Here is a 27470-nt window from a genome sequence, read left to right on the forward strand (position 1 = left end):
TTTAGCTGAACTTCCTCTAGTTTTACTGTGTGTTGAAATCAAACAGCTAAGCAATAGGCATGTCAGTTTAGTCTTATCACCTTTAAGACTAAATTAATTGTATATCTTTTATATTCTGGATATAAATTTTCAAACTTAGAAGTTTTCCATTTAGATTTTATAAGCATTTAGATATACTGTAGATTTTTGGACACTACTTTTCCATATTATTACTGCTTCCTCCACAAAGATCCCAGAAGTGGTTTCTTTTGTTATTATTTTTGCATCTCCAACAGCTAAAGTTTTAATGACATAAATGGCATTTGAAACTAGCCAAGAAAATTTCCAAACATTGTAAGCTTGGAGATCCTCCTTAGACAACAGTAAAGTATTATCATGATAGTACAGAGATTCAAATTGTCTTTTTGATCAAGCAATACCTGAGTTTTGACAGGAAAGAACACTTTTATGATACAATGATGAATTTCTGCCAGATACTCATTTGACAGAAATGCACAAATTCATAGAATTTTTTTCTGACTCCTTCAGAGGAATTAATATACTGTATACTTACAATACCTTCAAAAGAAAAAAATAACTGGCAAGTTAAAACACTTGAATACTTAACAGACAGTGTCAAGGACTTAGGCAGAATAAGGAAACCATCTTGAATGAATCTTTAACAGTTAGAAAGGAAAAAAAATCCAGAACACCACAACAAAAAGATAAAGGAGCAGCCTGATTTAAAAACATCTTGAAAAGAGAGACTTTAACCTGGAAACAAGGAAGCTTCATACAATTTCATATGGGATATTTTAGTAATTCTTACAGGAAATTGCAAGCCAGAGAGATGCCTCCTCTGCTAAAAATAATTGTTTTACCTATTGCTTTGTGGAGCAAAAACATTGGGCATTTTTTGCTCTCCCTGCTCTGGTGCCAAGCAGAGCTGCTCTGTGCAGCAGAGGAGCTTGATGCAGCTTGCAGGAGTGTTTAAGTGCAGTAGTAACTGAAACATGTGAAGACAGGCTTCTCTTGCATAATATACATAATTGGGAATGACTGATTTGTACAAGTTAACTGAAATAAAAGTCTTTCACAACAAAGTTTCATCTCACATTTATGCTGTCTGTCTTCCTGACAAGCTGTTCCTCCCCTAAGTCCCTTTTCTACCCCTCATGCTGCCTTTCTAACATCCACATTTTCATTCAGCAACAATTCTGCCTCCACATGCTGTGCATGTATCCCTTGGAGGTCTCTGGGAATGAATCATCCAGAAGCCACTCACATCTGCACCAAACATTTTCTTTTCTCTGGCCTTGAGTAAATGTGTTGTCAAATTTTTCACACTTCCTCACATAGAATGCAAGGATGAAATCTGACAAAAAATAATGCAAGGATGAAATCTGATAAAAAATAAAGTATTTCAATTAATTTAACACATTTTCCCCTCTTCCTACTCCATGTTCTTCTTTCATATAACTCCTACACATCTTTAAAGATTTAACTTCTCATTCACCACAAGGATTTGTAATCACAATAACCAGATTAGTGTGAATTAAGCATGCATGAAAGCATCCTGCATTCTAAAAAGCATTACAAGCAACATGATAACCAGTGGCAAGATCCACAGAAACCAAGCTGAAAAGCACTCTGCAATGTATTCCTGCTATCAAGAAGGCCCATTAGCAGATAAGGTCACATCAAACCTGATTAGTCAGCAGAAGACAAAAATATTTTGGCAGTGGGATAATAACAGGGTTACCACATCCCATTGCCACTCCTCTTGGTGTTATCCCAACAGGAAGATAGGACCGTGGGCACAAAGATTCCCAGCAGAAGGGAGCAAAGACACTTTTCAGCGACCTCGCCCAAGGTTTATGGCAGTAAACACAATTCTGAACTTGATTCCTGATGGAAGCCTGCAAACAGTTCTCCCTAACAACCAGCTGGTCACTGACAGACAAGAGGAATCCAAACCATGAAGTGAGGACTCAACACAGTTCCTGGTCCTCAGTGTTGCCCAAGAGTGATCCTGGGCAGGTGGGTTCATGATCTTGGTGCCTGCGTGTGGCTGTGAGAGTGTGAGCAAGGGAAACCTTGTGACAGAAATCAGCTCTGTTTAATGCCACCTTTGCTCCAGGCAAGGGAGCAAAGCACCAAGCTCTGCTGCACTACTCCCCTATGCTCCTAATTACCTTTAAAAATAAATGTGGCAAAATAAAAAATTATTCCAGTATTCACAGATGTTACACTCAATTCCTCTCAACATCTCATGAAGAACATTAAGAATAGGGCTGTAAAAAGTATTAACTGAAGTATTTCTGTAAAACTTAGAAACAAGAAACTGGTCTACTGCAAATAGCAAATGGGGGAATACTTAATCTATTTTCATCCATGAAGAAATGCACAGAACAAATTAAAGAAAGTCTAAAATCCTGAATTTGTAATGAGAGGTCACCCTCTGAACATCCTTTTGGCATGAAAGAACAGGCTGCAACAAGTTTTCACTTTCTGAATTCTGAATCAACTATTGCCTGTACACCACAACTTTTAAGGTTACACAAGTCTGGATTATCTTTTATTACAAATGCACGAAACAATTTTTGCCAGACTTCTCATAATGCTATATTTCCTCTATAGTAAAGACTTTGTCTCCTTTGCAGCTCAAAAAAAGATCTCCTAGAATACTTGGTCTTAACAATCAATGTTGATCTACTGGAAGTAAATAGGAAATATCCAAGAAATTCATAATGCTTTTTATGTTCTTTTTTAAGGCCTTTGATTCCTGCTGTTCCATACATGGAGAAACATTTACACAGAATTCTATAATCCAAGTCTCTGAAGTGGCAGATTGTGCTGCCCACCACAGGGAGGACCCATGAAGGCACAGATTTTACATTTTCACACTTAACTTTAACCTACAGCCTCAATCATCACAAGCTTGTTTTAATCCTAAAGCCAATTAGGTGTCTCAACTACTGTTGAGCAAATACAGATGGAGCTTGTGAATCATTCTGCTGAATGTCTGGAATCCCCCCAAAAAAGCTTACAAAACACTTCTAGGCCCATTACTCACTCAGATAGGAATCTTCTAATTAAATTTGTTCAAACTGTGACTATAAAGTCAGCAACTTCTATGTTTAACAGGTTTGCTTTACTCAAGATTCATCGGCCCCTTGCAATCCCTGGGCAAATTTAACAGCAGATGAGCTGAGGGATTCTTTTTATGACCTCATAGAATAGCTGAAAGTGTTTAATGAGACAGGATCCTGCAATTGTTTGTAACATTTAATTTGTCTTACACCATTCCACCAAGCTTCAAGATCAAGGATATAGTTCCAAATACTCACTTTGGTGATGGTCTTTAAGATAGCAAGTCGATCTCCAGGTGGTGGCAAACCCACATATAGTGTTTTATCCAGCCTACCAGGGCGCAGGATAGCTGGGTCAATTATATCTTAGGGAGAGGAAAAACAGAAAAGAATTAATCCAGAAATGAGATACACCCTTAGGAACATCTGCACATGAGAAGGAATACATGCATATTTGTACCAAGACTCAAAGAAGCATTTGTGCCATGAGCATTAAAGGAGATCAAAAAAAGTTCCATTTTTGTCAACAAGTCTCTAACACCCAGTACAAATAAGCCACATCTGATCAATGATGGCTCATAAATACCAGTTTCATCTCTTCAGATAAGAAGAAAATCTCTATTTGGCAATACAAAATTAGAACATTTTTGCTGAAGAATTCCACATTAATTATTAGCAGTTTGTTCTACTGGAAGGAACTCTACCCCAAAGGGACAAGGGTAAGTCAAGCACACAGGGTGAATCACAACCATCCACATACAAACTTAATTTTATTGGTCATTTGCATTTCTATTACATAATGGTTATCTGGATGGTAAAACAGGCAGCCCAGGAAAATACCAAAGATAACTGCAAAGTAAAGAATTTGTTTTGCAGGGAGAACTACAGACTCCAAATTTATTATGTGTGGAAAAGCAAGAAAACAAAAAATATCACAGATGTTTCTAGAAAATCATTTCAAGCTTAAGTGTAACAGAAATGTGTAGCAGCCTTTCAGCACCACAGGCTTTGATACCAAATGTACACAAAATAAGTCAGGATATAAATACTGACTATTGGTATGACAAGAGATACAAACAGGGCACATAACCTGGGAAAGGCTGTATTTCCTGTCTATTTCAGCACAAACTGCCTGCATGATGTTTCTCAATGCTTCCTGATGCCCTATTTCCCCATCTACTGAAACCCAATAATGGTATTAATTGCTCTGTTTCGCTAAGGAATTCTCTGGAGTCACCATCCCTGGAGGTACTAAAAAGACTGTACATGTGGCACTTGGGGACATGGTTTAGTGGTGGACTTGGCACTGCTGGGTTAACAGGTGGACTCCATGATCTTTGAGGTCTTTTCCAACCTAAATGATTCTATGATTCTCTGATACTCTACATGCCACAGTAATGTGAGCAGCAAAGTCACAGAAGATACAAAGAAATCTATACTTTTACTATAACAGACTATTTTAAAGTATGTAAATTATATGAATGTGTGAGGTAGCTGCTGCAAGAACCTCTCCCAAAAGTGACAGATGATAGTTCCATCTAAGTCTAAAGCTGGAAATTATCAAGGCCTCCCAATGAGGCTGCCAACACCCTGCATTGGCTCTGCCCTCCTTCCAAAACAAGCTAACAGACAAACTATTGCATTCCTGTACAGTAAAGGTGAAGGACTGGAAAAAGTGAAGCTGTTTATCTTTACTGTACAGATGTTTTAAACAAAACAGACACCACCCAAGCCCTAAAACAGTAGCAGAGAAGTAAAACTATTGCTTTTTTGCAAAGGAAAAAAGTTTGCTTAACTCTGTAAACACTTGAACTCCCTGATCCTACCACAGTATGGTATTGATCCACTTTTTAAAGATGGTCATGGTTTTGTTCAAATAGTTCTCTCAGTTATGCTTAACGGACAACTCCATTATATTTTTCTTGGACAAATGTTTGAGGTTTTGTTTTTTCCCTAGGATACAGCAGTCATGGGCAGAAGCATCTATGGAAGAAAACCCAGCTACTGCAAATGTGATGAGAATGGTGACGGGGGGAAAAAAAAAAGAGGAATTACTTGTTTTATTAATTTAATTGAGACCAGTTGACACAAGGGTTAAACAGAATCCCTGCCATGGCAGGCACAGACAAAACCACATTACTTATACATCTGTGCATCGGTCCAGATGACATTTTGTCTTGCTTTTGACACAAGTGCACTTTCCTGTTCCTGTGTTTTTTGTCCCATTATTAACAGGAGATGACAATGTTCACTCAAAGGATCTGTTACAAACACCAAAACAAATAACTCTCAACAGGGCCTGCATTACAACACCAGGCACTTGCTGATTTCCCCATTCTAATGTTCCAAAAATAAAATATTAAATTTTAAAATACTAAGCTTGCTGTGGAAAATACTGTTTCCATTTTGCACACTGAGTGTCCAACAATATGAAGACAGCAAATGTGGTCTGAAGTTGCATTCATCTTTTTGTATGAAAATGATCACACTGCCTGCATTCAAAAAGTTACCACAACTGACAGAACTAGAAAAACTGCAGTAATGGTGGTTTACAGCAACAAGACCACACCAAAGTCTGAAACATGGATTTACACTTCCCATCTGCTTAAGAATCAACTCATTTCATTCTTCTGGTTGAGACCTGGGCCTGAAGTTCTTGAAAACTCAAATCAAATAACCCAGAAAATTATTTACTCGTTGGACAAACTCATTCATTACATATATCTATTCTTTCACTTCATATCCACTTAAAAGAATGGAATGAAGTATCCCCTTAAAGGAATTTTAAAGCATTCCACCTTGGTAAATCATAACACTCTCTCATATCTATTATTTTAAAACTTATCTAAACAGAAGAGAGTCAACTAATTTTAGATACATTTACCATTTTAATGAAATTAAGGTAATTATTGCAGATACATCTTTCAAAGTTTATTATTATCCCTCAAGCTGGAAGGAAGGTGAAGCATGGAAATGTGATAAAACACAGCACTCCTTTTCCAAGCAGCTGTTTCACAGAAAGAATGTACTTCTACTGAGAGAAATGTCCAGGTAATAATTTCCTGCCTTTCTGAGGTGGTCAGTGGTGTTGACTGTCATTACAAGTTAGTAGTATAATTTTCCAAATAATTTGGCAAAATTACATGAGAAGATATTTCCAGTACATGCATTCCTTGCTTTGTTTATAAGGGTTCAAACAGGCACTAAGATCTAGAGAATTATGTCACATTTCAGTTTCTACACTGCTCTTCAAACTACTGCAAATTTTTACAGAATCATTACATTCCATTGAAAATGTCTGTGCATGAATTCCTATACAGTGACCTTCTCCTGTTCTATAATAGACTCTCTTAGTCCTACATTCATTTCCAGCTGATTATTCATGTCTTATCTCAACTGTAGAGGAGCCAAGCACATTTACGGAAGGTCAGTGCATACCAGCACTGACAGCTGTTGTCTGAGTTCATCAAACTTCTCCCACATTCTCACTTCAGTTGTTAAAAATATATTTGAAATACACAAGTTCCAGGCCCTCCCATTTGTGATGTTCTGAAATGCAGGCTCGGAAGCCCTGAGAGGTTTTCTGAGACTCCAGGTGAATGCTGCATGTAACAACTGAAGTTACTGTGAAAGATACACAATACTGAAGGGCTGCTGAAATGCAGAATATAATTTGTGTGAACTAGAACTATTATGAAAGAAATTGTTCCATGCCTCAAGTATCAAGTGCTTTTCTTAGATCTTATCTTGCCTTTAATTCAGCAACATGTATAAACAGGTGAAAACAGAAACAATGCCCAGACCCAAACTGTAACTATTGTTAAGGACTGGTGATTATTTTTTTTATTGTGTTTCAAAACATGTGGTTCAGGTGAATAGCTCTAAAAAATGAAAATAAACTTACTAACAGAAATAGAACTCACTGAAACTAGGATTGTGGTCAAAGGCAATAGTAGAAGAGGAATTTTGCAAGATTTAAGAAAGCTAGAGAAAGAGGCCATTAATAAAAGCAAGACATTATCACAATTTATGTCCAGTTTAAAAATCACTGTCTTGTCTGTTTCCTCATGTTACACAGCTCCCTATATCCCAGGGGAAATCCTGCTGATGCCTTGGTCAGCATTTCTCTAAGGAGTTTATAAATGTTCAAAGCCTGGGGAAGTAAGAGAAGAGCAGAAAGCAGAAGTATCCCATTCTGAAATTCAAACTGGTAGCTAGAAAATTGTGGGAAATTACAGATTTCATTCAACAGTAGTGTTTGGCAGTTGGGTCGTATTTACTCTTGAATTTGCAGAAGGAAGTAAGCTGGAAAAGAATATCATTATTCTTACCCATAAAGGTGCTAACAAGACATGACATTTCTGCCTCTGGTTTTTTCCTTCTCTCTCTCTCTAATGATATTGAGTGCTTTAAAAGTTTAATCCTCTTCAGACGAAGTCTGACATTGATTCTGCATTTAGGTGGAAAGAGATTGAGTTGGGAATACTGCATCCCTGCTAATTTAGAAGGAGTCAAGAAATATCTGTAGAGGACGTTCAAAGTCATTGAGTAAATGCAAAAAACCATTCAAATATCTTGCTTTTTAGGGCACATCAAAGGCTTTTTCATCACTGCCAGATAAGAATTACCACTTGCAGACTGTAGATGATAAACAAAGGAACCAATCTATTGTGCCTATCCTTTTGCCAAAATGGGAATTAAAGCCTCCTAAGTGTTTAAAGGCTATATACAGAGAATTTGGCAGTTCTTCAGCCATGGGGTATAAACTAACACCATTTCACAGTAATACTTTATCCCAGGTGCCAACACCTCACTGGAACAACTGTGCCAGGAACATACCTTGATGCCAAAAGTGGTTGAGCCACTGCTGTATTAACTGCAACTACTCCTAAATAATAACAATAATAATAACAACAACAACAATAATAATAACTTACAAGAGAAGACTCTTCCTATTGCACAATTTCAGGGTACAATGCTGACAACAAACACATCAATCACATACAGTACAAGCAACCAACTATCAAAGCTACCAGGCATGCAATCACTCTAAAAAAAGAAGCATCTTCAAAAGAAGCACCTTGAAAATTATACTACCATGGATTAAAACTCATGAGATCTCACACTTCACAGCACTGGCTCAGTGGAAGACTGCAGAAGTTTTGCTGGGACACATATATTTTCAGATTTACATTACACAACTCTCCTCCCCAGCAGCACCTTTACTCACTACAACTATGACAGAAAAACCTTTCTTACAAAGATCTAAAAACCTTTTCAGGCACCACAACTTTAATTGTTGCGGGAACTACTTCAGTATAGCAGCCAGTCTAAGCTATGCCTGTCCTACAGGTCTCTGCTTGGGCTTTGCATTCATAAGGTGGTTGAGAGTGCTTTACCAGCACAGACTTCACTGCTCTCTGCCTGCAGTGTGCTCCTTTCCACTAGCCAAACCACACAGCAAAACTCCATTTTGGTGAACACTGCCTCTTCCTAGGCATCATGAACAGTGAATAAGCTACAGGAGAGAAAAATCAGTTTCCCCAACTTAACCACAACTTCAGTAGAAGTTGCTCTGATGAAACTCTATTTCCTCATACTGACAAATGCAGGTATCACAGGAAAAATTTATGGTCTAAACCTATCCAAAATGTTATTCATACACACAGTCCTTCTGAAGCAAGACATCCATCCTATCCAAACTGCACCTTCCAGCTGAAAAAAATAATTTTACCAATGCTGGCAAAACAAGTCCTTTTAGCTTTATCAAGATAAAATCACCAACTGAAGGATATAAATTCATCTACAAATTCAATAAATAGAAATTAATTGCATTTGATATCCCTGCTTTTGCATTTTCTTCACATTTGTCATTTTTACCTCAAATCCCCTTTTTTCAATTTCACTGACTAATAACACACTGCTGATTTCATGCCTTACACATTTCCCAGCTGCCCTCCAATGTGAGCCCAAATCTCATTATTTGGTAAAGTTTTGTCATTTTAACTACTCCTGTATGGCCAAACAGTACATCTGCCACTGGAGGTGAAAAAGGCAATAGTGACTTTTTAAAACTGAAGAGGAAAAAGAAAAAAAAGATCCCAAGCCATTCCAAAGGTACTTTCTAACCACATAAGGGTAAAAAATCCACCTAGTATAAGGCTTATAGAGAGGGAAATCAACAACTCAACAGGTGTCTATTTCACTAAATCAAGGAATTAGGACAAACCTGCCCCAGGAAAATATTTATATTTTGAAATGAACATCTGAGCAATATTTACCCTAACCTGGCCCTGGTGAAGCTGCTGGAGTGGTTGCACTCAGCTGCCTCCAGGAGAGGAATCCTTAGCTCAGAACAGCAACACTGAGCAGCCCAAAAAAGGATCAGCCTCATGCCCAGCTGGCTGATGAGGCACTGCAGGAAGTACAGCTGGATGTGTCCTCACTTCAAAAGTGCTGGAGTTCCAAGCTACCAGACAGAGATAATGACAAGTCAGTAATTAGATATGAAGCTCTTAAGAAACACTTCCAAATAGGGCTGCTTGATACAAATGTTTGCAATAGCACAACTAATTTAGGGAGAGATCTCTTTCCTAAGGCAACCTGGTGACGCTCCCACCAACACTCTTGGTATATCCACCTGCATTTATACATGGCATAACCTTATTTTCTAGTCTGCATTGCATTAGCAAGCTCATGCCAAGAAAACCTGCCACTTTAGTCAAAGCATTTCTACAAGCAGGTAGATTTAAGCCCCTACTGCTCATATTTTACCATGGAAGGCTTGAAAGTCTGTCAGGGTGCAAAGAATTCGAGACATAAGAAGATCTTCCTCCAAATCTTTTAAGCTTTTGACCATCGGAATTAAAACCACCTCATAGTTGCCTATTATAGATGATTCCTGACCAAACTTTCCTTAATTTATAGAACACAACCAATACCAAGTATTTTAATTGTCTCATCTTCCAAATTATATCCAAAATGGCTACACTACTATTTTTCCTGTTAAGCATTTTTTCAGCAAAATTCTACATCATGTCCTTACTTAATACATGCAGGTAAGATAGAACTGTGTCTCACTGTAAGTAGGAATTTTCCAAATACCTGTTCTAGGTGCAAAAGCTCTTTCCAGAATTCGGGTACCCACACCAGTATGGTTTTACCAAGACAGACTTGTAATCCTGTATTTCATTTCAGTTGCAATATACAGAAAAAACGCTCATAACTGAGGAAGTGCAACACCTTCACACTTGTTTGTTCCTAAATTGACAACAAATTCCTTTATTTACAACCCACAGCTTCTACATGGAATTCAAATTCAGGAAAGACAAGTTTCTTGCTATGTATAAAACACAAGACTTCTCCACAATACAAAACAAACAAAAAAACCACCAGAGGTAGAAAGTTGCCTGTAGAACACATGATGTTTGTAAAGCAGACATCAGTGTTTAGCTTATTAACTGAGAAGATGCTGGTGGAATTGCAAGAGCCACCAAAAACTGAAGAGCCAGCAAGGGAGCAAAGACAGCTGTTGATATCTAAGCTGGACAGAACAGGAAGAAACAGAGGAGCAACTGTTCCAAACAAAATCTAGTATGGAACATAGAGCCAAGGAAGCAAAAGATAAGAAAATGGAAAAACGTTTTAAATGAGACAGATGTCTTAAGGCAAAAAAAGAAGATAGCAGAAAACCACAAGGCTGCTTTGGACAGAAAATCAATTTAAGCAGTAAAAAAGAAAAAAACCCCTCCATTTTAGGTCTCTTTTCTGCTTCTACATTTCAAGGAGATAATCCACAGCAGTCAAAGATCTTTCAAAGCATTTTAACAGCAATGGTACCAGACGCCAAGTAAGACACATTTTAAAGAGATTGCTTTATCTCACAATACCACATGAACACAGCAGCTTAACTGATCAGAAATGCTTTGGATTTGAGCAGACCCTGTAACTTTAAGTACAGAACAGGCTTAGTTACAGAATTCAAATATTTAGGAAGACATGATTTTGCTAAGAGAGAATCAAGGAGGTCTGATTTCTTGTTTCTGACTTGTGTGTCCTTACCTGGCCTGTTTGTGGCAGCCATAATGAAAACCTGCTGCCGGTTCTCCAGCCCGTCCATCTCTGTGAGCAGCTGGTTCACCACCCGCACACTGGCCCCCGACTTTGGGAGGAGAAATTTGGCAATAAAATCAAAGAGAACAGTGGGAACATAAATATTTCAAGGTAAAAGAAACATGAGATCTACTAACTCCCTGCACTGAAATATTACTCAAAGGAAGTTTCTTTTTCACACTTTCAGTGTAGCTGCATTGTGGATTCCTTCTCTCATAGTCTTGGTATGTCTCCATCCCAAATTCATGCTATCTACACACTTCCCACATATTTGAACATGTGGCAAACCTTTTCCTTCCCATCAAAACTAAAGGGCCCACTTAGAGGACTACATATAAATATTGGTACTAGTCCTCCTGATATCTACCTCAAGAAGAACACACAAAATTTCTCAATATTCAGTTTTTTGAGGGAAAAGAGTTCTTAAATATTGAACCTCCGAAACAACATTTTAAGCAGGTGAGGTAAATAGTAATTCCATAGTAATGACATCCTATAACCAAACTTAAAAGCTTAACCTGATTTTATCTGGATATGTTTTCTACAAATGCATATGAAAAAAAGCATTAAGCTTTATAAAACTTGACCAACATATTTCCCTCAAATAAAGAGCCTAGTGGACTGCTTTTCTTAGGAGACACCCTTCTGGGTACCTCTGTTGCCTGCCTTCTGTCCCAAAAGCTGTAACTGAGAGTATTTATCTGTGGAGACATCTCAAGGCCAACTCACCTCACGGTCAGACCTCCGAGGGCACAAAGCATCAACTTCATCAAAGAATATAACACAGGGGGCTGAATTCCTGGCACGCTGGAATACCTGACGTACAGCACGCTCACTTTCACCAACATACTGAAAAAACAATATTGAAACAATGTAAGAGACTAAGATTTTGCTTGGAAAATAAAATCAATAGTTTTAAACACAATCTAAGGTACTTTGAAAGGGAGAAATGCAACCTATTAATCTGTTTTTTTCTGACAACAGTCTCTTATCTCTGTTTCCTTACTGATCATGATTTACCTGGGAACTGTCACTAGTTGAATTTTGACAATTTGCACTACATTCAGAGTTTAATAGAATTCCTTTCTTTTTGAGCAATATCTCTAACTTGCCATCATTTTGGTGATGAGAATTAACAAATACGGTCTTAATTAAGGACCCTGTTGTTCAGCTGTTCATAAACAAACCCAGTGAGCAACATAAACACAATGAACATCTGACGTTCATAGAGTTGTTGCCTGAAGACAGGCACTTGGTGGGAACTGAAAAGTCAGCCAGAATTTCACTTTGAATGCTGAATTGTAGGAACAGGGCTGTGAAGTTGTAAATGCAAACACTTAATTTTTCCCAAACATCTTCTGAGACAATTTATACGTTAACACAGTCTCTGAACCACAGCCAATCATTTTCTCTGCATTCTACAAGGAAGTTGGGCTCCTCATCAACTTAAATGTTATTTCCTGCCTGTATCAGTACCTGAAGTAGACATATAGAAATGTTTGGGAAGAGATAAATCAAATCCAGTTAGTGGGTTTCAGCTTCCACATTAGTGACAATGGCCTCCCCAGATGGGAACTGCAGCCACCTTACTCAGTTCAACACATTCTCTTGACTCTGAAAGGGACTGAAGTTACATCACAGCTCTTCTAAGTCCCGTGCTTCAAAAATTTGCACTACAGCACTTTTATCTGTTGACATTTAAAATCTCCATGCTACAGAAAAGCAGTGATGTATGTAGCTGGTCATTTAGAAACCCTACTTCAAGTCAAGAGGGCTCCACCTGTGAGGTAATTTAAACTAAGATAAATATTTAAGCTACACAGGTGACTTTTTTCTTTTCATATGAACAGCGTCACTGCTACAAACTTTAAGGAGAGGTTAAACAAGGCAATTTCAGCTGCACCAGTACCAGTTGTGCAATTATCAGGAATTTTGCTTGCCCCATATTTTGGACAAGAATTCCATGAATAACAAAAGCCTCATGATTAGCACGTACCATATTTAGCAGCTCAGGACCTTTCACAGATATAAAGTTCAGTCCAGACTCGTTTGCCACAGCCTGTGAAAAAGGTAAAGCCAGATAGATACAGATATGTATATATAAAACAGACATTTATCATGTGTCTGCTTGGGTTCTGTCCAGGGAGTGATAAACACATACAAGGGAAGGAACACAGTTAGCAACTGTTTGCAAAATATAGAAAACAGTACAAAGTATAATTATATGCAATTAAGAGTGGGAGGGGAGCGGGGAATTTAGCAATGTTCTCTCTCTCTCTCTCTCTGATGAGGCATTTCCATATTTACACCCCACACCAGCTGAAGAATGTCCAATAACTATGGGAGTTAAAGAGATATTTAACTCCATAAGAGCACTTGAAGACAAAACAAGAAACAATCTGAAATTTGCATGATTATCTGCATTTAGGTGGAGACATGACAAGAACTGAAATGCTCAAGAAGCAAAACAGAAGTATTTTCAGTAAGAGTTGTAGAGTACTCCCAAACATATAATTTAGTTACAGTAAAATATTCCATAGAGTGGTTATCCAATGGAGTTTCTACTCATCTTTGCTATTTTTTCCTTAACCAACTTCATTCCTTCAAGTTTTGCAGGAATTCCCTCTCCATTCAAGCAAAGTTGTAAGTTTATGCAAGAAAAATCAAATAACTTCAGCACAAAGGTCGAAATTATTTAATTTTCTGATGAGATGTGGTGCAAAAGGCCAACATCTTGCACTATGATCCAGACTCATCCTACAAAAACATCCATTTCAAGAAGATTCTCCAGTGTTTTTAATGATGTTTAGAAAATGCATTACCTTAGCTAGGAGTGTTTTGCCACACCCTGGTGGCCCTGCAAGCAGGACACCAGCTGGAGTAGTCAGGCCCAGAGCTTTAAACTGCTCTGGGTTTCGCACAGGTGCCTAAAAAGAAATCATCGTCATTATCTCTGGCATAAAGAAAACATGAAACTTTTCATTTTAGTTTCAGCTGGATGAAAAATTAGTTCTTTATTCCAATTTTTTATAGACTAAAAGAATAAAGATTAGATCAGCCCCTTAATATCTTGCATCCCTAAATGGGAGAAATATTCTTATTCAGAGGCAAAGATTTTATTCACCAAAGTGACCTAAAATTGTTAAGTTTCACTCTGATTGACAGTAAGATTGCTAAGCTTCCAGCTAAGTAGTCCCCAATTCTTTGTGTGGCAGTTGCATAATCAAGGTTATTGGTACACAACTTTTAGAATATTTAATTGAGCAATACAAAGACACTGAAAGCATGAATACAAAAAGCAAAATATTAAATACAAACACCGGACTCGAGACAAATTCAGGAGAGAATTATACAAGCTTGACTGTTTTAAATAAAGATATTACAACATACCCCTATACCTTAAATAAATATTAAAACCAGTTTTATTTCCTGCATAGGGGGGGAGTGCAAAAGCTCTTTGGAAGTAAGGTTAGGACATACCAATATTGCCATGGTCAGCTCCTCCCGAACATCCTCCAGGGCTCCGATGTCTGCCCATGTCACATCAGGGATTGTGACAAAGCCTTCTCTCTTGGCAGAGGGCTGCACTGAGGACAGGGCAACAATAAAATCATTCATCTCAATGCACAGCTTCTGCAGCTGCTCCTCAGGCAAGGGGGCTTGCTCCTTCAGCAAATCCAAAAGTCTCTGCAATTCATCCTTAAGGTACATGGAAAGGGAGAGAAAAGATTATGCAACTGGGTTAGACTTCCAGAGCTGTTTTCAGGACTTTTCCAAAGCCACACTTCAACTATCAATCACGTTATTGGGTACAATACACATAAAATATGTAAATTAGTATTAATGATAAAAACGTTTCAGGGAAGCTCTGTGTACATTTAACAGGTTTGAAAGCACTGAGCTGAGCCTAAAATCTTGATTTAGTTGCTACAGAAAGTGAGCTAGCACATATATTTGCCTTCCAGTTATTCCTACTGCTTCTCTCACATTGACTAGGAGAAAGGTACTTCCATGCTGAAATTTCCAAAATATGTACTATTTAGATGTATTAATTCTGCTTTAAACAAGAAATTGCTTTCAAAAGAAGGTGAAAAACTGCTGGACAGCACAATTCCAACAATTTGCAGAATATTCAGTTTTGTATAAACTTAGCACACTTTCGTATGTCTTAACACACTTCTAGAATATACACTTTGATTTAACATCATCTAAATTCAAGACAACTCATTTCCTCAGGCTGGTTAGACCTGGTTCTGCAATCAGGCCCTGATAAAGTCTGGGAAAACAGGAGAGAGATGCAGGGTAATGCTTTTCTGCACTGCCCCATGTTGCAGACCACAGTGACCAAGGGAGGAACATTCCAATTTTTTCCATCAGCTCCATATTGGGAACTGAGAAAATATTCCATCAAAGAACTTTAGATCTTCACAATATAAATGCATCCCCATTCTAATACAGAAAGGCAGTGTCAAAGCAAACTGGTACTGCACTCCAAGTAAAACTGTATCAGGATTTTTGTTATAAGACTGAGGGAGAAAAAAAATAAATGTACAAACTCTGTTACGTTTCAACATTTTTCCTACAGGAGTATAAAGGAAAAGTATCATTTCCTATCAAGTTCAGCTAGGATAGTTCTACAACTGACCACAAAGAAATACAAATGCTTAGAATGCCTGATATTCCTTTTAAGTCCTCCCTCCTCTTCTTAACAGAGCCATTGAGAGAAACTCTGAAATAGCCAAGACCACTGCGTTTGTTTACTCGAATTGTGTGAATGATTTTTAAAGGTTTTGTATGTTTATTTTTCCATTATAAACATAATACAAGGGATTTAATGACAATACCCTGTATTAGACTATGTCAACCTCTTGCCAGCTATCAAAACATGGCTTTGTTAGGATTAGACTTCCTCATTCTCAGTGACCCCTTTGATCATGGTGATGTTGATAAAAGCTGCAACTACCTGCCCCTCCCCACTTTCTTTTGGCTACAGCAGGCCACAGGAAGCACTGGGAGGTATAAGCACCATGCTTATGTTACACTAATACAAAGGCTTACTACAGCTTTTTACACTGATTTTTGTCATCACAGCAACAGTGCTCTTTGACAGCCCTCTTAAAAACAGAATTTGAACACAATGTGCATTTAAGCCCACTTATCTCCAGACAAATCTTTAGAAGGCCTGCAGATAAAGATGGCATATACAGACTCCAAATTTTGAGAAGTGGGACCAAAGATTTCTATATAAAGTTGTTTTGCTTCACCAACCTTCATGTTACTTAGTCCAGAGAATAATTCTGGCACTTGAAATACTATTTTCTGCAACAGAGTTCCAGTTGTGCTGCACATTAACAGCTCCTCTCTTCCTCAAACCTGCTACAGGTACAAGACACCACGCGTGATTTACCTCAAGTAATCACATAGCTGGAAGGCAAACAAAGGCTGCATAAATACTTCTAGACTTTGGTTTACTGTAACACTACCAGGCCGGGAAGAGCCTCAGGCATCATCACAGACATTTCACTGAGGGCACGGCAAACAGCTGGTGCAAAATATTCAGTGCAAGTCTGATACTTTTAAAATTCTGTTACAGTCAATACATTTTGAAGAGAGATAAAGACACTCTTTGAAGAGAGATACAGACACTCTTTGAACCTCTGCTCTGCTGGAAGACAAAACAACATAGCACAAACAAAACAAAAAATCCCAGGGAAAAAACACACCTTGTATAAAACATGAACATGATTTTTAGGAGGACTGGGGTTTGGGATCCACTTTTCCAGACCCATTATATGGGTCATTAGGAGTTATACTCCTGCCTTAGAAGCTGCCATTTCTAAATCTAAATTTAATATTAGGTTGCCTGTGGATGTTTGAGAACTTCTGAGTAATGACTTTCACAACTCTAAAATAACTCTTCAGATGTTAAAAACACACGCTCCAAGGAACACGGACCTTAGGTGGAAGCTCTGGTTGGTTGGTGCCCTCCTCCAGCAGGATTTCTGTTCCTCTCCCTGGGCTGGAGTGTGTGTGATTCCTGCCATGCTCCTGGGATGTTATGAGGACCCTGTTGACCGTGCCCATGGCTGCCTCCCGGCACAGGGCCATCAGATCAGCCCCCACATAGCCCGGGGTCAGCCGCGCCAAATGGCGGAACTCAAACGACTCCGGCAGCTTCAGCTTCCGACACAGAGTCTGAAGAATTCTAATCAAGTAAGGGGGGAAAAAGAGAAAAGATCAAGCTGGAGAAAAAGCTATTATTATTTTTTTCTACATGAAAACAAACAGCATTTAATGTCACTTTCAGTCCACATGGACTGAAGTAGCACAGTGGGAAGTTTTTGCTCAAGTAGGAAGTAACCAACACTGAAACCCACAGAACTGTACTTTATATATAAACTTCCTGTCTCTTCTTAAACAAAAACCAACAGCCTCAGCCAGGCATTGCTAACCCATGGTCTTGGTGACTTAAGTATTACAGGTCACCTTTTAACCCTAATTTATATTTAAGACTGACAGGTAGGTCTCAGTGGACCACAGAGATGCACACAAGTTATCCACTGATACATTTAACCTTGTATTCCTAACAACCTAAGCCTGCACTGTCTGCTCCATGCCACTCTTTAAAAATTTATTTCTTGAAGAACATCCACAACTAGCTATTCTGCAAAAAGCAAATGAAATCAGACTGTGTGAGGAGCTCTGGCTTAATCTTCAGTATTTTTCCCTGACCACTGAAAGCAGAATACAAGAATACAACAGCAAAATATCACTTCATTGGAAAAATATTTTTAAAAGGCAGCACAAACCAAGGAAGTCCAGATCAGTAACATACTTCCTAGTTCCAATAAAAACTAGTTCAAATTATTTCTAGATCAAATAATATAACTAGTAAAAAAGTTATGAAAAAACCAAGTGATTAAACTCTTTGAAACTCTAAGATTATAATATATTTCATCTGTTTCCCTCCCCACCAGCAAGTTCCATCACCTCTCCTTTCAATCTTTATTAGGGACAATAGCCTGTTTTTCAAGATTTTTTTCAACCTGTCTGACAAGAGCTGTAGTTAATCAATTGAGTTGAAGTGCAAACAGCTCAGAACTACAAATGGGTCATTCTGAATTTGCACAAGAAACTACCAGGTAAAGCAAGATCTCCAGGTACACTTTCTCATTTCACTCCACCCCTTAAGGCTGCAGAACCACAACTAAGCAGTTCTAATCTTGCCCTCAGCAAGACTCACCCTGTAAATCAGCACACCGTGAGGACTTATAAGGTCTATGCAACCCTTTCTTTTTAAAATAAAGGAATAAACCAACACCACCATGCCTTCCATAAAACAAAACAGAAAGCAGGAGGAGGGAAGAATTTGAAAAAGAAACTCATTAGTCCCTGTAAGCCTACACCTCCAGGAACACAAATACAAACAAACAAAAATATGAATGTCTGTGACTCCACTCAAACCTGTGAATGATCTCTACACACCACAATGGCTCTGCCATTCACAACTCCTGTCCTTCACCACTGTGCTATTTCAGGGACTATCAGCATTTTAATGTGTTCCTAGGAACTGCCAGAGAATCCCCACTCTCCTCAGGTCACTCATTAGGTCTATGTCTAACCATCTGTGTGTCTTGCCCACAGCCAAGAGAACACAATCACTACAGGGCAGTAAACCTGGAGGAGAAAGGAAGGGAAGGGAAAAAAACATAAATAGAGGGATGGCCAAAAGGGGGGGAAAAAAACCCTAGGGTGGAATAATGGCCTGAGTGCTGACAACACAAAGTGGGCAATAGTGCAAGCAGAAGTGCTTGCCTCTTCAACTCAGAAATATAATTATTTGAGAATAAGAAGAAACTTATCCTTTAACCCTTCTTTCCTTTCCATAACAAGTTAATCTCTAAGTTTTTCAAACTTCCCTTCCTATGCTTTTTGCTGTTGAGGAAATGAGTAGCAGTTCTTTTTAAATTAAAAATGCAAAAATGGATTTATCTCTTTTAATTTAGTCTGATAAAGTCATAGATCATCGGAGAAAAAAGGGACAGTTGCACAACACAGGATGACTGCAGCTCAGCTTAATGCCTGGACTGGTGTATTTCCATGAGGAATGGAAGAATCCAGGCCTGTTGCTTAAGGTACAAACGGGCTTCACTTAATTTATGTTCCTAATTTAATAGTTACACAGAAGCACCAAAGACAGAATGTTAATTTCCTGAACATGAAAAAAGATATATATGACTCCATCACCTGTACTGTTAAGGCACTTGGAAAGCCATTAACACAATCTTAAAAGCAGATCTGCACACAAGAAAGGAAATTACTCCAAATGTAGGAACAGCTACTAAAACAAATAGGTGCTCACTTAATGTCTTCTACAACTTTTAGTGTGTGCTGACACACAGGTGTGTACAGTACAAATAGAACTAAACACAATAAAGTACTTGTCCTTAATTTGTATGTTAACTTACACATTATTTTCTTATTAATCAACGTATCAAAAAGCAAGTTTAACTTCACAACACATACTTTTCTCTCGCCCCTTCATCTGGGATCCCTAAACAGATTTCTCTGTCAAATCTCCCAGCTCTCCTCAGTGCAGGGTCAAGGGAGTCAGGTCTGTTTGTTGCTCCAATAACAAGGACCTGGGTGGTGGCAGCCACATTATTCAAATCTAAGGGAAAGAAGGAAGGAAGTCAGTACTCATACTCATTGTCCAAACTTTGTCCAAACATATCTGTGGGACTCTGCAGCACATGACAGTAGTCAGCAGAGATAAACTAATCAACAGCCAGACTGAACCGCTGTTCATCTCTATCTCTACTACCTAAAACTGACATTTTGCACAATCAAGCAAAAATTTTAAAATAAACAGATTCATTAATTATTAATAAATTTAAAACGTTCCCACATTATTTCTGTTTATACAACAGACAGGCTTATATAATGCTGTACAGACCACTGAAAAAATATTGTAGTAACATTCCTTCAAATTTATTATGATCTTCCCACCACTCCCCAGGCAAACTGTGTCAAAATAAGATAAATTATTGCCACTATCTCCTCTGAAGTAAGCACAGGTCACTACTGAAGGGAAGCAGACAGTGAGCCTGACAATTATAATCTGATTTTAGCACAGCTGTTCCTGAAACTCACCATCCATACAAGTCAGGAACTGAGCTACAATCCTCCTCTCCATGTCCTTGGACGCAACCTCTCTCTTTGGGGTGATGGCATCGATCTCGTCAATGAAAAGGACACACGGAGCACTGGACTAAGGAACAGAAAGACTCACAATTACAAAAATTACTGACAGAGTGTATTACAAGAAAGTAACGTTTCAGGTTTTCTGATCTGTAACTCTTTACTGTAAATCTGCTGTACAACCAAGTCCTGGAACAATTCTGTTGTTCTGGCTGACAATCTGGAGAGCCACCAGACTATGAAACTTCACTGATCTGAAGCTATAGAATAATTAAAGCATGAGATTTAAAGTGTCTCTACACACTGTCTAAAATTTAAATATACCTCAGTGTTGCCTTATGTTTTCCCTAAATATTCCATTGTAACTGCCTGCTGAAGTCCATAAATGAAAATCACACAAACAAGTCTGGTTTGGTTTGTTGTTTGTTTTGTTAGTGACATTAGAGCTGTGGAATTTCAAGAGCAGCATTACTGACACACAGAATGAAACAAAAGGAGCAGTAGGTGGTCATGGAGCTTCAAGACTACTACAGAGCCCGACCATGTTCAAAGAGTAAAACAGAGCAGTGAGAAACTCCCACTCACAAGTGCTCTAAAATTCCATAAACTTCATCAAAAGCCAACAATAGTACCGATTAATAATTAGTGCAACTAACATAACGGAGCTTAGCTGATTTAAGATCATTAATATTCCTGAACAGCACTACTAGTGCAAAGGAATACTTGAGGAAAAGACTGGAATCTTGTTCCAAGAAAGTCCCACGTACAAAACACCGCCGGGTGTTCCCAGGCAGCGGCTGCGCCATCTCCTGGTCATTCCCTTTCCCGCTGTGACAGAGGAGGAAAGGCCCTACAGATCCCACAGCCCCAAATAACGAGGAATTGCTGTATGTTCCCCTGCACAAAAACTGCTGCCAAAACTAAGGGGGAAAACTACTTGAGGGAATGTAAGATACTCTCAGAAAGGCAAGAGATTTTATTTTAGACATACTTCATGCAACAGATGTTATTTCTGTAACAGTAATTTAGAGCAACTTCCCCTTAATCACTACATATACAAAATATATGTAATTTCTAAAAACTCTTCGCCATAACCTAAGTAATTTTATGCTAAACAACTTCTTAACAAGGCTCTCTAAAAATTAAAATTTAGTATGAACAGGAAACATAAGAAACAGTTTTGCAATCAACCTTTTTGCACTTGTTTAGGGGCATACTTTAAATACCTACAAACAGTGGGAGAGAGCAGAAAAATAAAATAAAGTCAGAAAACCAGAACATTCTCACAGATCAGGAACAGAAAAGCAATCTCAGGAAATAAAACACCAGCCCCACACTAAAACCCAGAAACATCTGCATTTCTTTAAAATAAAATTGTCTCAACCTCTCTCGTTCTCTCTGCTTCCTACTACATTCAGAGGTCACACCAGAGCAAGACTTCAACTTTAACTTTTCTCCTGTTCTTATTATGTCTGTTCCAAATTTCCTGCTTTCTACCTAGACTGCCAAAGTCTAAAATCTCTCACATCCACTCAAATTCCATGCCATACAAAACTAGCAAAAGCCCCTTGAAACAAAAAAGCACAATGAACTGCTCTTAATTTTTTTTCTTTTATATATCAAGCCAAGCAGATCCAAACATGTAAATAATTTATGTTGCTCTCTACATTGCTATGATGAACCATCTTTTGTCAAGGCTTCAGAATAGTAAGCTTTGTGCTCTGTGACATCATGACAAGTACAATGGAATTCTGCTCACAGAAGGGGAGGCCAGTCGTGTGTGTAGCAGGAGAAAGATTCACTCACTCACATTTACTTAAATTCAAACCGCGGCAACAAAGTATGAATCTTTACAAAGAAAAAGACAAACAATTCACAGAGCTGTTTCCAGTGGGTGTCTTACCACAGCCTGCTCAAACAGTTCCCTCAGTTTCTGCTCTGATTCTCCCGACACTCCAGACACAATCTCTGTTGCTGCCACCTTCAACATCGGGAGCTCAAGCTCCTGGAAGGAACAAGGAACATTTTATGATATATCCAGAGGTTAGAAATACTGGCTGCCCTTGAGGACAAATACTTTTCAATATGACATCTTTCAAACCTACAAATTACATCCTCAAGACTAAATCTTTAGGAATTTTTAAAAAAGATAAGGAGCATCCTCCAACTTAAAATGGGTAACAAAGCATCGCTTAGCAGTGTGGAAGGTATTCCCCACCAGGTTTGGTTCCCAGAGTCCTGTTCCAGAAATATCTATGCAGGATTGTACAGTAAGACACTTGAAAAGCTGACACTCAAAGTTTTCTGCTATTAAAAATAAATAAATACTATTGCAACTTTAATAGACTGTAGCACAGTATTGCTACAGGTTGCTGCAGCCTATTTCAAGCTCTTGGAATTACATATAAAAGAAAGCTATCCCTAATTTAACATATAAAAGAAAACGAACCCTAATTTATGCAACTCAAGGCCACTAGAGACCCTATGGTGCTCAAAGAAGGTAATTTGCCTAAAAAGAGCACTACTGAAAATCTCTTATTTAATAAAAAAGTATTTAAGAAGCAGTCGTTAAATTTAATTAATCTCAAAGTTTTTTAACTTGTGACATGCTTCTTTCCTCAAATAAAAATTTCCATCATAAAAATACTTACTGAAGCATTAAATATCATCAAATTATTCAGAGGGTTCCATTTTACAATAAGGCATTAGAAAGAAAACATCTCAATCTTCTTAATTAAAACATTTGAAACAATGTCAGAAGGGTGTTACCTACATTTCAAGAATAAATATCAGTATTTTCTTTATCTACACTACAAAAGTCAGCAATTTACATGCATCTAAATTTAAGCTTATAATCAGTAACATTTAAGGAGTAACTGTATTAAAGGAAAAGAAATGTCCATGATTATAACCGAGAGCCCTTAAAAGTCCTTAGACTTATATCCAAAACAGGAACAGTGGCACAGCAGCTTCACCATCACCCCAAACTATTAACCCACCAGTAGTGTCATGTGCTCTGAAAACATCAGTATAACACAGACAAGGCAAGATCCAGTTCTGGAATTCAGAAATCATCTGTTTAACAGGTGCCACCTAATCAATGTAATGCCTCATAAAGGTGGTAAGGTGGAGTTTAGACTTGCAAAAGTATGGTAAACTTTAACAAAATTATATTACATTTATACCCTTCTCAAAACACCCGTGCCCGTGTTGCTCTGTTCTGGGAATGCCTCAAAACAGTTACATCACACACAAAACCTTGTCACTATAACTCCTTATGTATGAGGTTCTGTCAAGTAAAGATTCAGATGGAATTCAAACAAAATAAAGATTAACATACTTCAGACTATCACAGAATGGCTAAAATGAAAATCTCTAGTCTGAACTGAAAGAAGATTATTCTCTTTTCCTCTAAAAGTAACTCAGAGAAGGAAGAAGCTGTACATGTGAAGCCATCTCACCCCAGCAATTGCCTGTGCCAGCAGAGTCTTCCCACATCCTGGTGGCCCATGTAAAAGAAAGCCCCGAGGTGGAACCACTCCTAGGTGGGTGTAGACCTCAGGGTGGCGGATGTGAAGGAGCATCTTGCAGATATCCTGTTAAGAACAACAGAAATCTCCATTTAAATTGCAGAAATTAGTATTTGCTGTTCTTATAGGCCGGGCAAAACAAAACAAGCTCTGTTTAACAATCTGAATTCAATGATTGCTTATAGAAAGATTAATCAGAGAAAAACCAACAACCTCGTTGTTGTTATAAGCAGCTTTGTTCAGTGTCATGCAGATGAACTCTGCAATATTTCTTCCCTGTCATTTTTCATGAAACATTTTATTCAGTGCATCCTGTAGCCCACCAGTAAAATTTTAACTAACCTTTAATGTTTCATCATTGCCTCCTACATCCTCAAACTTCACTGAAGGGTGGTAAAGCTCTGACCCCTTATTTCTCACTGTTAAGGAGGAAAAGACACACATATATAAATACATATAAATGTATTTGTTAATAATGAACAAAACGTACTCAGTCTAAACAAATAGCTAAGCACACAGACTAATATTATTTTTTGTAGTAGACACAGGACTGCAATATTTTTTTTAGTATAACATTAAGGCTAAATTTTTTTAAAAAACTGCCCAGGGTCACTTCTCTGCACATCAGAAAATACTTCTTTGGTAACAGATTCCATGGTCTGATACTATCTCTGTGTTTGGAGTAACACACCAATAACACAAAAATAACTTTTCACCTTTCTTAAGTAACATGGATTCAATTTCTCCATCTACATCTGGAAATTCTCCTTTTTTTCTTTTTGCTCTCCTGCCCTTTGTCTTCTTTCTTCCACTCTCCAAGACAGAAAATTCTGTTGATTTCTAGGACATAAAAGCAGAATTATATTCACAAAACCTTCCATATCAGTGAACTTCTGCAAAAACTTAAAAGAACAAAATGTGTCTCTATGATGCTTAACTTACACAAATTATATAAATAAACACAAGCAAGGCAGGAACCTACACCTTCTTTTTGCAGAAAACTCTTTTTTGTACTTTGCATTTGCCTTATTTTTAAATGGGTTAATTACAATAGTATCTTTTTTTTTTTTTTTTTTTTTTTTTTTTTTTTTTTTTTTTTTTTTTTTTTGTTAAGAGAACATAGTAATGAGCAAAAAAAATAAAACCAAACCAAAACCAAACAAACCTCCTCAAAACTATTAACCAAATTCAGACACCAGTTATTTGCATGCCATGGAGGAATCCACTTTGGGGATGAATACAACTATATGAATGTATATATTTCCCATTGGAAACAATTTTTATTTCTAGTAAGTCACAAGGGAGTGTAAGAAAATGTTATTCAGTGCAAACACAAGTTAAGTGCATGTGAGAGAACAACTATTACAGGATAAAAGAACTAAAAAGAAGTTTCCTGTTTCCCCCAGAGTCGATAAGACTTTACCACTGGCTAAAGAAAACCACCTGCTGTGGCTGCAGTAAGCCACAGGCCAGGTAGGCTGGCCACTGGCATATGCAATAAATAACAGCTATGCACCACTCATCTTTCTCTCAGTATGGGCACTAATCTGGGCCTCCTTCATACTGAGAACTACATTTTCCTCAAAAAAATCTGGAAGAAACTCATTATTTGGTGGCTTTCTACCTTCTGTACAAACATGCTTGAAATGGGCCAATTCTGTTCATGCACCTACTGAGAACACCTTGGGTTTGTGAAGCACAAAATACCTCAGAAATCAGTTTCTTTTCCTCTCCTTCTCCATCCTCAGAAAGGTCAATGAAGAAGTCTTTCCCATCAGGAGTCTTATCAATGAACCAGCCACCATCAGAGATTCGTCCTTCACCTCTGGATTCTGGTGTGAGGGTGCTTGTTTGAGGTGCTGTTCTCACACGAGGAGAGGTCTCCTCTGGGTCATTTTTTGGAGTGGGTGGAACAGAATCAGGATTTCCTTTCTTGTATAAGCTCAGCAGGGAACTGTTCATCTGATTTGCAGACTGCAGATTTACAAATTTGTAAAGAAAATACATGGGACAAGTTTTAACTTGGATTATTTATATTTAGAGGTCAATGAAAACTATTTCATAAACATAATTCAGGATTATCCCTGCTAGAGAAAATATGCAATTCATCTTCCAATCCACTCCTCTGCAAACCAAATGACTGCATATAAACCCACATGTGCTGAAGGGGCAGCAGCCTTTGCAATTTACCCTGGAATGACTCCTGTTAATGGCAGGCACCTCTTTTGGCAGTAGCTGGAGATGTCAGTTCCTTCAGTCCCTTCATCCATTTGATAGCCACGTCCTTCAGGCTCTCATGGTCCCTTCCCGAAAGTGATTCCCCACCACAAGTTCCTCTTTTTCCTTCAGAAAACAGCCTCCTTCCAGCTCCACAGATTCTCACCTGGAATTGCTAACTCTGACTAGACCTTATCTCTATCTCCCCTTTTGAACTCATCTAGTGCAATTTCAAAACATAGAATCATATATTATACAAATACAAACAATCATAATAAAATACAACTTACTAGATCTTCTGGATAATCATCATAGTCAGAGTCATCTGTGCCACTTCCACTAGTCCTTGACAGGGAAGGAAGACAAAAACTATTAATTTATCAGAGCACAACTGCAAGTGAGACATCTGTCAAATAAACCAAAAGAGATTTCCACAGTATGGTTCCCCCTAATCATGGTATGTAGCCTAATGCTGGAGAGAAATTCCTGACTCCCATGCTCTCAATCTTCTGCTTTGAAAAGTTAAAAAATGCATCCTTTCCAAGTGTGTGATGAGTTGGATCAACTTGCCAACCTGTCTGAAAGACAGACCTATATAAAAGTGATGTAGGCTCATTCTGATTCAGTTCACCAAGGGAAATAGGAGCAAATCACTGCTGACCAGACCAATCCTTCTGACAACAGTGCCCTATTTTCCCATGAGATCCTCAATATCTATGCCAGGTTAGAGAAAACAGAACACTCCATGAGATTATGGACAGGGTTAGGAGTCAGGAAATCTTCATTCCCATCTCACACCCACTGGTGATTTACTCTGAACAGCCTGTCTGGTAGTCTCATCTCTCAGATGTGGCCAGTATCTCTCACACTCAAGAACCATTAAGAACAAAACAAAGGAACTGAAACACATGGGGAACAGGCCATTATGTGGAAAACTATCAAGGAAGCCATAAGGCTGTCCACTAATTCACGGCTGTGCGTTCCCCACAACAGAGAAATCATAAAATCAAATATCTGCTCGTCTTCGGCGCCAAAAAAGTTTCCAATAACTACAGGTAACTTCTGAAGAAGACAAGCCTATGGGAAATCAGGGATCCATCTGCAACCTTGAAATAACCAAAATGTAATAAACCAAACCCAGAAAGCTTTAAAGAAATGGTAACATTATTAATCTAGTGGTAAAAATTCTTCTTACTCATTTCTCTCTTGTTGTCTTGCTCTTTTTGCCACATGTTCAGATTCTAAAACTGCCAAATCTTCACGTTCTTTTTCATTACTGATTATTTCAAACACTGCAAGAAACAGTTCAGCCATGTTAAGAATTAAAAGCCAAAGCACA

At 38.1% G+C, this 27470-nt stretch overlaps 1 protein-coding gene across 1 annotated transcript in view; it reads right to left on the reverse strand.

Annotated features, from left to right (window-relative positions):
- Nucleotides 1–27470, reverse strand: part of NVL (nuclear VCP like) — a 37871-nt gene that overhangs the window by 7964 nt on the left and 2437 nt on the right. Inside the window, exons 4-19 of the mRNA XM_083857834.1 lie at nucleotides 27327–27423; nucleotides 26422–26476; nucleotides 25622–25888; nucleotides 24631–24754; nucleotides 24257–24333; nucleotides 23846–23980; nucleotides 22288–22389; nucleotides 20337–20454; nucleotides 19710–19854; nucleotides 17139–17388; nucleotides 14664–14882; nucleotides 14006–14110; nucleotides 13180–13242; nucleotides 11913–12032; nucleotides 11133–11232; nucleotides 3330–3436 (exon numbers count right to left, since the gene is read on the reverse strand). Of these exons, the coding sequence (XP_083713960.1) occupies nucleotides 3330–3436; nucleotides 11133–11232; nucleotides 11913–12032; nucleotides 13180–13242; nucleotides 14006–14110; nucleotides 14664–14882; nucleotides 17139–17388; nucleotides 19710–19854; nucleotides 20337–20454; nucleotides 22288–22389; nucleotides 23846–23980; nucleotides 24257–24333; nucleotides 24631–24754; nucleotides 25622–25888; nucleotides 26422–26476; nucleotides 27327–27423 (2084 nt within the window). The remainder of the gene's footprint in view (nucleotides 1–3329; nucleotides 3437–11132; nucleotides 11233–11912; nucleotides 12033–13179; nucleotides 13243–14005; nucleotides 14111–14663; nucleotides 14883–17138; nucleotides 17389–19709; nucleotides 19855–20336; nucleotides 20455–22287; nucleotides 22390–23845; nucleotides 23981–24256; nucleotides 24334–24630; nucleotides 24755–25621; nucleotides 25889–26421; nucleotides 26477–27326; nucleotides 27424–27470) is intronic.

This window comes from Zosterops lateralis, assembly GCF_965231275.1.
Source record: "Zosterops lateralis genome assembly, chromosome: 3".
NCBI classification, from domain to species: domain Eukaryota; kingdom Metazoa; phylum Chordata; class Aves; order Passeriformes; family Zosteropidae; genus Zosterops; species Zosterops lateralis.